The sequence below is a fragment of the Osmerus eperlanus genome, chromosome 3 (assembly GCF_963692335.1).
Source record: "Osmerus eperlanus chromosome 3, fOsmEpe2.1, whole genome shotgun sequence".
Taxonomy (NCBI): domain Eukaryota; kingdom Metazoa; phylum Chordata; class Actinopteri; order Osmeriformes; family Osmeridae; genus Osmerus; species Osmerus eperlanus.
In genome coordinates this window covers 2077943-2091024 of record NC_085020.1, presented here as the reverse complement: position 1 = coordinate 2091024, position 13082 = coordinate 2077943, and the positions used below count along the sequence as shown (strand labels likewise).

The 13082-nt window shown below is 50.0% G+C and overlaps 1 protein-coding gene across 1 annotated transcript; it reads left to right on the top strand.

Annotated features, from left to right (window-relative positions):
- Positions 1–763: 763 nt before the first annotated feature.
- hecw2a (HECT, C2 and WW domain containing E3 ubiquitin protein ligase 2a) lies at positions 764–13081 on the top strand (the record flags this gene model as incomplete). Its single annotated transcript, XM_062456202.1, has 9 exons — positions 764–1395; positions 6348–7249; positions 9906–10013; positions 10223–10319; positions 10942–11003; positions 11179–11348; positions 11625–11764; positions 11929–12029; positions 12366–13081. Coding segments are annotated over exons 2-9 (1767 nt in total), but the record flags the coding sequence as incomplete, so codon positions are not given.
- Position 13082: the final 1 nt, after the last annotated feature.

The following is a 13082-nucleotide window of genomic DNA, read 5'->3' as shown; positions in this document are numbered from 1 at the left end:
TATTTTTTAATATTTGTATGATGTAGTCCTTGATAACTGAAGGTCTATCAAATTACTCATTTAATATAACGTAAAAGCACGCGCACAGAGCACTGCCAGCGACGGGCAATATTGTTGTGATGCAAGTTCCTTGACCTTGCCTATTGCCCACTCAGGAGAGAGGAACACGATCTCACCTCAGACTGAGGTGAACGGAGGCGCAATGCCTACCTTTTACTACCGCGTAGTACAAACAGTAATATATATATATATATATTATGTATATATTAATTCTCTCTTGAAAGCTGGGGTTCCCATGGTCTAGATGTCAAGCTCAGTTTGAATGAAGGGCTCGAGGCTCCGAACTGTCCTGGCCGCTAAGGGGCTCTTTTCATGTTTTATCACCAAACCTCTGCGACACTATGTGGACAGTAGTGCTCTTCTCTGTAACCGCATCACGCACTCTCAGTTTCAAGTGACATGTAGAATTGTGTGTCTATGCATGCAAATATACCTAGATTATTATAGTATAATAAATGTAGGCGTGTCATTTCATTGAAATCCATTTGAAGCTATGTGATTGTATTGATTTGGGACACGTTGAAACTAAATGAGCCGAAGAGAGATCAGTTAACGCCGTATGTCTATAGTAAAATGTCAGATGTTAATGGTGTGTTATCAGTTGTTGCACATGCATGCACACAACACACGCATCTGGACTGGTCTATCCCCTTTAAGTCAACGCCCACTTCACTGTTCTCACACCAATACACCACATCAACACGGGAGGCACGGCTTAAGCATTAGGCATTATGCATAACTTCATAATGACCCCTGTCAAAGCCCCCCCCCCCCCCCCCCCCATCTATCCAGCCTCGTTAATTAAATAGTCTACGCCATCTTACGCTGCATAGGTTTGTCTCGAGACCTGCATTTTCTTGCAGGACAGGATATTCGCTTCGGAGCGTCTGCTGGCAGCGGTATTTATGGATGGACGCGAGGACGTGATCGGCCGGGACCGAAAGCGCATTGCGATACAGAGAAAAAGATAGGGACTCGCGTGAGATAACTAAAACACAAGCTGTGGAGGAAACAATGTTAGTGCGTTCCAGACGCTGTTGCTTAGTTTCAAGAAGGCCGACCACAGAGTTTCATAAATCGGGCCGACCAGCCTGCAACACGACAATTTCTTGCCAGCGGTGCTGTCAACCGGAGAAGGGGATACCGTCGTGGTACGTGACTCAAACCCAGCCTGAGCTATATTCATCCCGGAGACCTGGGCCCCTAGAGCCGTACCCCGCCCGTCCGAGCAACAAATTCATCGTAATATCAACTCTATAAATCATAGAGCTGCGGAGAAAGGCTGTGTTGTCACAGTTTCTCCCCTTTCCTCTCCGTTGCACCTCTGCGCCAAAGGTAAGTCATGCCACCCAACGAATCCCTGATGGATGTCATCGTTTACACGTTCATCATCTACAATGATGACAATAGGAATTTAAATCTGTCATTGTTTTGCTAACCAGCATTTGGCTGAAATGTACTGCGTTTTACCACTTTGTATTGAAGCTGAATTGATTGATTAAACGGCTTCCTCTTTTGTCAAGGAGATGGCCATGAAAAAATGACGTAGGGAATTCCCACAGTAACCTAATAGCGAGCTATGACAGCAGCACATTCTTTCATTGAGGCACATAGGATTCAGCCGCGTGCGTGATGGTCTACATACTTATGATTGAGAGAATCAGAAGAGAATATTAATGAGGTGGGCTAGCAGTTTAGTACCTCTCACCTTAATTGAGTGTATGTTCATTAACCCTTGTGCATGCCTTCGGGTCATTGTAACCCACCTTCGTGGTGCAAAAGGTGGGCCACAATGACCCGAAGGCAGCACAAGTTAAGCTACAATCTACACGCAAATAGGTCGCACTGATGAAGTAAAAAACGCTGTTACAGAATGCCAAAGTGGTGCATAGATCTGACATGGTGAGCTGGGCTTGGCAGCAGAGTATGGAATTGATCGTTATTGATGTTAAATACTTAAACTTTGTGAAAATAAATTGAGCTTCCGTGGATGTTATGGACTTTTTAGTTCATTAATTCAACGTCAATGACATACAAATGAGAGGCAACCAGCCTGCAGTCTTTGATGAAACCGTCTGTTGAGCAGTGAGCCCGGTCTGTTAGCGGGCCTCGCTTTTCTTCAGCGCTGACCTCATAGGAAACCATCAAATTGAAAAATATACCACCTGTATGAAAGCGCACGAGGAGCCATGATAGGATATTTATGCCACAGGTTCACTCGAGCTCTGGAAGGTTGCCAGCCTGGCTGCTGTTGGATAAGGCTTCAAGCATGGCTCTGATCATGTACTGGACACTTACGAACACTTCAGAAATCATATTAGAATACTTCACAGTTCGTTTTTAAAAACTATTTTCATCAGATTTTTTAATATTCAGCTTCCAATGCTGACATAGCTCACACATGTTTTTTATAGGTAAGAATCCATGAGCAGCATAATTCATTATATATCATTATTCTATAAATATCATTATTCTAATTAAAATTCTCTGCTCATATGGTATTTGATTAATCACCAAGGTGTGGTGCAATTCAAATCGATTCTATCAGTGCCAAACTATGGAGTCTTTGTGCATATTTCCTTATAAAATCCCATATCTGCATATCTCCTGTAGACATGGAACACCATCTGTAGTATTGCTTGTTTACTGAAGCGTGTACAGGATGTGTGTTGTCTTGATGTTAGGGTTAGTAACAGCAAACAGGATGTGTGTTGTCTTGATGTTACGGTTAGTAACAGCGAACAGGATGTGTGTTTATACGTATGTGCACCAGTGGAAGGAAATTCTGGAAACAAGTGTATTTATGATGATTTGTCTCATCAGACAATTAAGACAAGAAACCAATCCATATCTCCCAGCATGCACCTGCCGAGGAGGTTTGTCTCTGCTGCTGAAGGGGGTAGATTAGGATATAATAGTTATTGTTTACTTGAGTCAGGAACCATGCATAGTATTAGTCTCGAGAGTATATGTAGACAAGTGTGTGCGTGCGGTTGGAGTAGTGTGTGTGTGTTTGCAAGAGTGTGTGTGGATGAGTATGTGTGTGCATTTGTGTGTAAGAATGTGTGTGTGGAGTAGTTTGTTTGGAGTAGTGTGTTTGTGTGTAGGAGTGTGTGTGTATCTTGGGGTATTTAATGTGTTGGTGAAGCACAATAAGATCCCAGAGCCAGACTGACTGCCAGCTACCCAAGGTGCCCGTTCTGTCAGCCTGTAGTGCTGCAGTCTCCTCCACTGGTACAGGGGTCCCTACACACACACACACACACACACACACACGCGCACACACATACACACACTCGACACACACACACCCACACACGCACACACACACTTATCTACACTCAAACACACTCACACACATGCATACCCACATTCACATATACATGCACACACACGTACACATACGGGTCACATGTACTCACACACGCACATGCTGGTGGAAATGAAAGGAGCCCCTTTGATGACATCACTACAGCTTCACACCCAACTAGACAACCCCCTCCACATGCACACTGACACAGTCAGATGCACATTCTGAACACAAGAGTTTTTAAATAACAAAGCCAGCGTGTCTTCCTCAGTTAGCAAACTAATCACACAAAATCAACATGAACATATCACTGTTGCTGACACACTTAGACACGCGGACAATTATAACAGACAGGTGTGTGTGTGTTCTGCAGAGGAGTTGCTGTATACGGGGCCTTTCGTCTTGAGGATTCAGCACTTCTTTTTCTTGGCAAGAGGGGAACATGCTCTTCCCTTTCAACCCTCCCTCCTCCACCCTCCAACTTCCTCCCTCCTCTCTCCCTCCTCCTCTCTCCTCCTCCCTCCCTTCCCCACCTTCCTTCCTCCTTCCTCCCATAGACTTCCAAGGTTGACAAAAAGCTCAGTCTCAACCAGGCAGCCTGATATTGACTAAATGTCTGCCAGATGGACACTTGTCAGTGAATATTTGATATCTCGCTGTACCCCCGGTGTAGGTGGAGAAAGATATACAGTACTTTGCTACTTTTTAGGCGAGAAAAACAGTTTGTAAGAATGCACAAATCACAAATTCTCTATAACAATATCCAATCTTCTATCTTACACACAAACAACTTCACTTGCTGCTATTTTGCTTGGAATCACATGAAACATATTTTCAAAACATTCTCCGTTCTCCTCTTTGACGTAGTCCTTGGTGTAATGTGACTGGACAGGAGAGAGGAAGGGCTCTACATCATGTCCCGTTAAATTAGTGTCTTCTAGAAAGAGCGCAAGAGGAATCTGTTTTGTTTTTTAAGTATTCTAACAAGGCCCAGAAAGTTTCCATCTGTCTTTTCAACTGCCTGAATAAGCAGCCGTTGTTATTTACAACCCCTAGAAATAATAATCAAATAATCAAATTCCTTTAATACCTGATACTTTAATATTTGATGTTTTTATACTTTAATATTCGTACTCCATAGGCCTACCCTCAGATACACCCTAATACTTTGACGGGAAACCAATATAGTTAAATCCTTTGTGTAACCAATCAGAGATTACTTTAGATCCAGGCTTTGGTAACCTCTAACTAAGGTCATGTTCCTGCCTGTGTTGTGGAGAACAGATTGCTTATCCCTTTGTCTCCCAGTGTGACAGACACAGACCTCTCCCACTATGGTCAGGGAAAACAACACAAGCAGAAGGAATTTCAGGACCTCAAACAGTTATGTAACAATCCTCTCTCTAGATTGTTCTCTCTCTAGATGGTTCTCTCTCTAGATTGTGTAAACGGCAGCTGTTTATGTATATTTGTCTTTCTCCCACAAATGTATATGGGTAATATATGAGAGTGTGTGTGTGTATGAGTGTGTGTGTGTGTGTGTGTGTGTGTGTGTGTGTATGTGTGTGTGTGTGTGTGTGTGTGTCGGTTGTAGTCTTGCAAACTGAGGGACATCCAGGCTTTCCTGATGTCCGATGCAACGGCTCTAGTTTCAATAAGGGTTGTGCAGAAGCACAAACGATCTTCTCTCTCTCTCGCATACACACACACACAGACACACACACACAGACACACACAGCAGACATTTGGCCATGTCACAAAATAGCTTTGGTACAGGAACCAGCTGGTGTCTGGAAGCATGGCACCTCAGTTCTGCAGTGCTGCAGCTGTGCTGTCAGAGGACAGCTTGGACATTTTGAATAATTCACAACAGCCAAGGATGACAGAAGTGAGCTTAGATCAGCCCAAAAAAGGTAAAGCCATGAATGTCACCCTGCCTTATATACAACCGCATCCCAAAAACTAGACTACACTCTAATGCTCAGCACATAGAATAAGCTCTGCTTTGCATTTTGATTTTTATGTTTCACGTCTCCCCACCACCACCACACGCACACAGAAACAAAATGGCAGGAGTTGAGGATCTGAAGGGCCTGTTCTCTGGATATTTCCCGAAAAGCCTGCTGTGATTTAAGAGCTTCCTGGAAGCCTCTCTCTGCTGTGTCTTACTTCCCTTTTCTAGGCCAGTCATTCTGACAGTTGCCATAACACTGGAGCCAGAGAGGAGGAGGAGGAGGAGGGGGGAGGAAGAGGGAGGAGGAGGAAGAGAGGAATTGAGGAAGGCAGACAGAGTTGTCACAGTATGTATATATAAACAGAGAACGAAAGAAAGAAAGAAAGAAAGAGAAAAAATGGAGGAAAAATTAGAAAAAGAGTCCTGTACCTTCCCAATTATATTGCATTTAATTCACTCCAATTAAATTAGTCTCTGATCCCACAGGGGTGGAATTGTGCAGGAAATAATTGCTAATGCGCTCATAATATGTAGCCAGAGACATTTTTACATTAATCTAATGTTAAAACGGCACATCAGAGACTAAAAAGAAAATCATTCATTGTGGAGTCACAGCTGTATTATTTACAAAATGGGACTATAATGGTTCGCATCACGACTTAACTGAATTAGTTCCTACTTTAATAAAGTTGTGTAACATACTCATTCAGCTTATGCTTTTATTTGAAGCAACGTACAATACAGGGGGGATCCGAACTTGCAACCTCTTGTTCTGCATTCAAATGCTCTACCACAGAGCTGTAATGGTTGGGTCTGTAAATAGAGTGGTGCGGCCGGCTTATTTGTACTGGTGACAGAACCACCGACAGCTCTGAGACAAATGCTTGTTTAGGGCTCTCTTGAGTGCAGCGCTATTTCACTGTGTCTGTGTGTATGTTGGACGTTAGGACTGATATTGTTGTCTTCGTTTCATCCCTCTCCTTCCCCTCTTTCCACTCCTCTTTCCACTCTTTTCCCTTCTAGCCCTCCTGGTCTCGCCTCAGTGGAGGAGCAGAATCGAGAGTGACTCACATTGTTGCGGCATTGAAAAAGTCTCTGAAATCTTTGAGTGCTTTCCGGTCCCTGTTCCTGTCTGTGTGGTCGGAGACGGGAGGGCTGGGCCTGAAGGACTTGTGACTGTTCAGGGAAGCAGGGAGGAGCTACACACCGTCTTACAGGAGTCACTCACCTCATGACAGAACAATCCCACGCACCACTTAGCAACCTCAACCTTGAACGTGCAACAAGGTCCATCCCTCCAATAAGGTCTTTGTGGCTCGGCGGTCAACAACCCTGAAGATTATCTCCCTGACGACGAACAAGGCTGAGGGTTACCCAGACACTGTCTGGGGACTTCTGTAGCCGCGGCAAGCATTTCCTGTCTACTTAGCTAGCTTTGGCCCCTCCCCCCCTCCTGCTTTGGCCCCTCCTCCCCTCCTGCTTTGGCTCCTCCCCCAACTCATACTTTAGCCCCTCCCCTCCTTCCTGTTTTGGTCCCTCGCCCGCCGCCACCATGCGCCCCTCCCTCGCCACGGCCGTCCTCCCCAGGACGCGGCAGCACAACACCCCCACACTCGCCGTGGGGCGGGAACACCTGTCGGCGCCGCGGCGACGCAGCCCGCACCTCAGACACACCCTCAGCCCCGACAACCTGCGCAGCCTGGCGGAAAGGGGCGGGGCCTCCACAGACTCCACCTCCCTGGTGGGCGGACCCATGGGGCTGCCTCGTGCCAACAGCGACACCGACCTGGTGACCTCACAGAGCCGGTCGTCACTGACGGCGTCCACGCTGGAGTTCACCCTGAACCGAGGACAGAACCTGGTCATCTCCTGGGACATCAAGGAGGAAGTGGACGCCACTGACTGGATCGGGCTCTACCACATCGGTGAGCTGCCTCCTCCCCTCCAAGCTGCTCCCACGGCACTGGACTGCTGAGCTACTCACTAAAACATACTTAACCTTTAAAGGAGTGAGTTATTTTTCCAAAACGGAAGCTAGCTAGTTTTAGTTAGCTTCCGTTACCTAGCAACCTAGCATAATACTCGTAGCAATGCTACTACCTGCTAGTGTTACTTGTTAGCCTCCTAATTGTACATTTTGAAGCCATACTATAGCGTTTGTCATATAGTTTTTGTCTATCGGAAAATAGTCGGTTGGAATGTTCAGAATCACATATGTGTGACGCTACTCCTTAACGGGTTAAAGCAGGAGGTTTTACCACTTTACCTGTCAGATACAACAGATTGTTTTGTTTACTGAATTCATCCTTCAGACAGCCAACTAGAAATCTGCAGGTTTCAGGAAAGGTTAATCAAACACATAACTACTTTTATTGCTGATGATAATAGTACTGCATATAACCTACATATAACCACATAGTAGAGATGGAACAAAACTGTGATTTGTCTTGCTCCCTGAATGTGGTTTATGTATTCAAGGAAACAAATTGACCCTGGTTGTCCTTCAAGGACATTGGCTGATTTTAAGAGTCCTCCGTCGAGGTGTCTTCTGCGGGATCCTCCAGCTCAGAGTCATTACTGAAACTAGAGCTGGCGAGGAGTCACACAGGGGGAAGACTGAGTCGACACTAAGACCTCTGCCCTGGTGTTCTGTAACACACACACTACAACACACACCATAACACACACACACACACTGTAACACACACCATAACACACACACACTAACCATGTGCACCTTGCAGGGTTTCCTGGGTGGTCTAGAATATACACTGTGCTTAGAGGGGGGAATTTGACAGGGTAGGTATTCATCGACCCGGCACTCTGGTAAATGCTAACAAGCTGAACCGTTTAGCCTGTTTTGCTATCGCGTTGAAAAGCAATACCAAATACGACTCGGGGCGTATCACGTATTTGCTGTAATGAACGTATGGCGTATTTGTTTGTTTACGTCACCGAAAGCCTTGACATTAGAAGAAGCATTTATCCAAAAGATTCTCACATTGAGACAAAAAAGAATCCCCACTAATCCTCACTAACCTCTCTAGCAGTGACACACATCACTTCCTAGTCTGTTGTCCCCGGTGACCCTCTGACCTCCCCGTACTTCCTGTCCGTCACCAGTCCTCCCGGCCAGACGGCGTGGGCAGGGAGCCGGCGCGAGCGGAAGGAGAGAGAGGATCGTTGTGACGCGCGGCCACGTGCTAGCTAGCTAGCCCTGCTATGGATCAGGAGGTCTTTACGACTTCATTACCTGCCCCCCCCTCCCCAGGGAGGAGAGGGTTCTGCTAACCACGCTTTCCACGAGTAAGCAGACATTCAATGATGTGCCCTCCCCCCTCCCCCCTTCTCCCTGCCCCCTCCCCCCCTCCCCCCTCCTCCCCTCCCCCTGCCCCCTCCCCCCCTCCCCCCTCCTCCCCTCCCCCTGCCCCCTCCCCCCCTCCCCCCTCCTCCCCTCCCCCTGCCCCCTCCCCCCCTCCCCCCTCCCCCCTCCTCCCCTCCCCCTGCCCCCTCGCCCCCTCCCCCCTCCTCCCCTCCCCCTGCCCCCTCCTACCCTCCCCCTGCCCCCTCCCCCCTTCTCCCCTCCTCCCCTCCCCCTGCCCCCTCCCCCCTTCTCCCCTCCTCCCCTCCCCCTGCCCCCTCCTCCCCTCCCCCCTTCTCCCCTCCTCCCCCTGCCCCCTCCTCCCCTCCCCCCTGCCCCCTCCTCCCCTCCCCCTGCCCCCTCCTCCCCTCCCCCCTTCTCCCCTCCTCCCCCTGCCCCCTCCTCCCCTCCCCCCTGCCCCCTCCTCCCCTCCCCCTGCCCCCTCCCCCCTGCCCCCTCCTCCCCCTGCCCCCTCCTCCCCTCCCCCTGCCCCCTCCTACCCTCCCCCTGCCCCCTTCTCCCCTCCTCCCCTCCCCCCTGCCCCCTCCTCCCCTCCCCCCTTCTCCCCTCCTCCCCTCCACCCTTCTCCCCTCCTCCCCTCCCCCCTTCTCCCCTCCTCCCCCTGCCCCCTCCTCCCCTCCCCCCTGCCCCCTCCTCCCCTCCCCCCTGCCCCCTCCCTTCCACCCTGTTCGTTAGCGAGGGGGAAAGTGCTGTGCGGGGCGATTCCCTCCGTTTTCGCTCTCCTGTAGAAGTTGCTCTGTCCTCTGGTTAGAGGTTGTGGAGAGTAGCCGCTGAGTTTCACTGATGAGATGAAAACCTAGTTTTGAGGCAAAATACTTTTCTGCATAGAGGCAGATCCACTACAAGGTTGAATGGTGAACGCTGTGCTGAAATTGTGAACACATACTCTCTCCCACACACACACACAGACACACCCACACTCACAGACACACTCACTCACACACACAGACACACCCACACACACACACACCCTCACACCCACACTCACAGACACACTCACTCACACACACAGACACACCCACACACACACCCAGACACACTCACACACTCACACTCACAGACACACCCTCACACCCACACTCACAGACACACTCACTGACACACCCAGACACACTCACACACACACCCTCACACTCACACACACAGATTCACCCACACACATAATACCCCTCTAATGAAGCCTTTGCCCCCCGTCCCAGACGAGACCAGCCCGTCCAACGTGTGGGACTGTAAGAACCGAGGGGTGAACGGGACTCAGAGGGGCCAGATCGTCTGGAGGCTGGAACCAGGACCCTACTTCATGGAGCGTGAGTAAACCGAGGGAGAGACCCCACAGTAGAGCTGTATCACACAGTGGGTCTGGTAGTATAGTCCCAGTGCCAGTAGAGCTGTATCACACAGTGGGTCTGGTAGTATAGTCCCAGTGCCAGTAGAGCTGTATCACACAGTGGGTCTGGTAGTATAGTCCCAGTGCCAGTAGAGCTGTATCCTCATGTCTGTCTGCTGTGTGTCCCAGCTGAGACCAAGATCTGTTTCAAGTACTACCATGGTGTCAGTGGAGGCCTGAGAGCAACAACCCCCTGCATCACTGTGAAGAACCCCGGAGTACAGGTGTGTGTGTGTGTGTGTGAGTGGGTGAGTGGGTGAGTGAGTGTGTGTGTGTGTGTGAGTGGGTGAGTGGGTGAGTGGGTGAGTGAGTGAGTGTGTGTGTGTGAGTGGGTGAGTGGGTGAGTGAGTGAGTGTGTGTGTGTGTGTGAGTGGGTGAGTGGGTGAGTGAGTGAGTGTGTGTGTGTGTGTGAGTGGGTGAGTGGGTGAGTGTGTGTGTGTGTGTGTGTGTGTGGGTGAGTGAGTGTGTGTGTGTGTGTGAGTGAGTGAGTGAGTGTGTGTGTGTGAGTGGGTGAGTGGGTGAGTGAGTGAGTGTGTGTGTGTGTGTGTGTGAGTGTGTGAGTGGGTGAGTGGGTGAGTGAGTGAGTGTGTGAGTGTGTGAGTGTGTGTGAGTGTGTGAGTGAGTGTGTGTGTGTGAGTGGGTGAGTGAGTGTGAGTGGGTGAGTGAGTGTGAGTGTGTGAGTGAGTGAGTGTGTGTGTGAGTGTGTGTGTGAGTGTGAGTGTGTGTGTGTGTGTGTGTGTGTGTGTGTGTGTGTGTGAGTGTGTGTGTGAGTGAGTGTGTGTGTGTGAGTGAGTGTGTGTGTGTGAGTGAGTGTGTGTGTGTGATGTCTTTGTGTTTGATCCTCAGAGGGATGCTGAGGGGCAGGCAGGGACAGACCATCCTCGTAAACTGATCAGCTTCACTTTGACGGGTATGTTCAGGACAGCCTCTCTCTCCTCGGAGGAAACTCACTTTTCGAGCGTTCAACATCGCCAGGGTGCTGTTTACTACATCAGGAAATGAATGAGATGCAGCAGAAAAACACTGGATCTCTTTCTCTCCTTTTCTTTCTTTCTTTCTCTCTGCTATTCTCTCTCTTTCTGTAGATCTGCGTGCGTTGGGTCTGAAGAAGGGCATGTTCTTTAACCCGGACCCCTACCTAAAGATGTCCATTCACCCAGGCAAGCGCAGTGGATTCCCCACCTTCAGCCACCATGGGCAGGAGAGACGCTCCGCCATCATCTCCAACACCACCAACCCTGTCTGGCACAAAGAGGCGAGGCTCAGGACACAGAGGGGCTTCAGAACACACACACTCACACACACACGCACACACTCACACACACGCACGCACACACACATGCACACTCACACGCACACGCACACTCACACACACACGCACACACACTCACACACTCACACACTCACACACACACACGCACACACACACGCACACACAAGTCTGCGTGCGTACCCAGACTCATTTAGATGTAAACATACTGTAGATGGTAAAACCCTCTGGTGATATGATCAACCTTTTTCCTTTCTGCAGAAGTATACTTTTGTAGCGTTGGTGACAGATATTCTCTACATCGAGGTGAAGGACAAGTTTGCTAAAAGTCGACCAATAATCAAGCGCTTCCTTGGTCAGCTGACCATCCCTGTACAGAGACTGCTGGAGAAGATACCTGGGTTGGTGTTAAGAGGGACCACACACACATGTACACACACACACACACACGTACACACACACACACATGTACAAATACACACACACACACATTAATCATGTAATCATCATATTATCCTCCTATAATCATGTTGTATTGGTCATGTGATGTTGCCCGTGTGCTCAGGGTCCAGCCTGTGAGCTTCTCTCTGTGTCGACGGCTTCCCACGGAGCACGTAAGCGGTCAGATGCAGTTCAGGATGGAGCTCACCTCCACTGGACCGGACGGTGAGCCGGCCCTGACCCCAGGGGGACCAGCAACACTGTTCCAAACCTGGGTCAATTACCTAGATCAATTACTTGAAAGTAATTGAGGCTCGCTTGATTTGTCTCAGTGTTGGCACTTATGGGACCGATCCATTAGTATCATTGCGCTGGGTAAGATAAATTAAGCCCACTCAAGTTATTAACTATTTGATAGCATTTGCAAGTAGTTGACCCAGGCCTGAACTGTACGATACTGCTTCCCTTTGGTTCTTCGTTTCCTGCTGAATGTTGGTGTGAATACAAGGCTCTCTGTCTCACTTTCTGCCTGCCCCTCTCTCTCTCTCTCTCTCTCTTTAGGAGCGTCTCCTGACTCCATCATTGGTGTCTCCACCCTGAACGGAGCTCCAGGAACCCCATCCGACGACGAGGACCTTCCCCACCACCTCCCCATCGTGTCAGCGGGCCCCTCTCCCACCGGCTCCCAGGGGTCTGGGGGCCCTTGGGAGGGCGGGGCCTCCGCAGAGCTGGACGGGGCCGAGGGCGGGCTGACGTACAGGGAGGCGTCTTCTGGGTCCTACCTCCTGCAGCGTTCGCTCAGCGAGGGCCTGGACGCCATTGAGGCTCCCAAGGGCCCCGGCGAGCGTCCCCTGGGCGCCGCCTCGCCCAAGCTGCGCTCCAGCTTCCCCACGCACACGCGCCTCAGCGCCATGCTGCACATCGACTCTGACGAGGACGACGAGCGGTCGGGGCCCAATGACATCACCCCTGTACCTGGCTCTCCTCTCCTGTTCAACGGGGCCACGCCCGGACAAGACAGCCACGACGAAGACCCCTTCCCAGAGCTCCCCTCGGAGCTGGGGGACGCAGTGGGGCTGGGGGAGGGGGTGGGGGCGGAGGGGGGGGTTTCAGAGATGGAGCTGGCTCCGGAGTTTGAGGCTGAGGTGGACCTAGAGGACGCGTCTGAACCTGACGTGTTCTCAGAAGTGGATGAAGCTCCCTTCTCGGAAGCCGTGTCCCACAGTCTCTTGCCTGACAGTCTGGAGGGGCAGGAGGGGGAGAGGGGGCAAGGCCCCG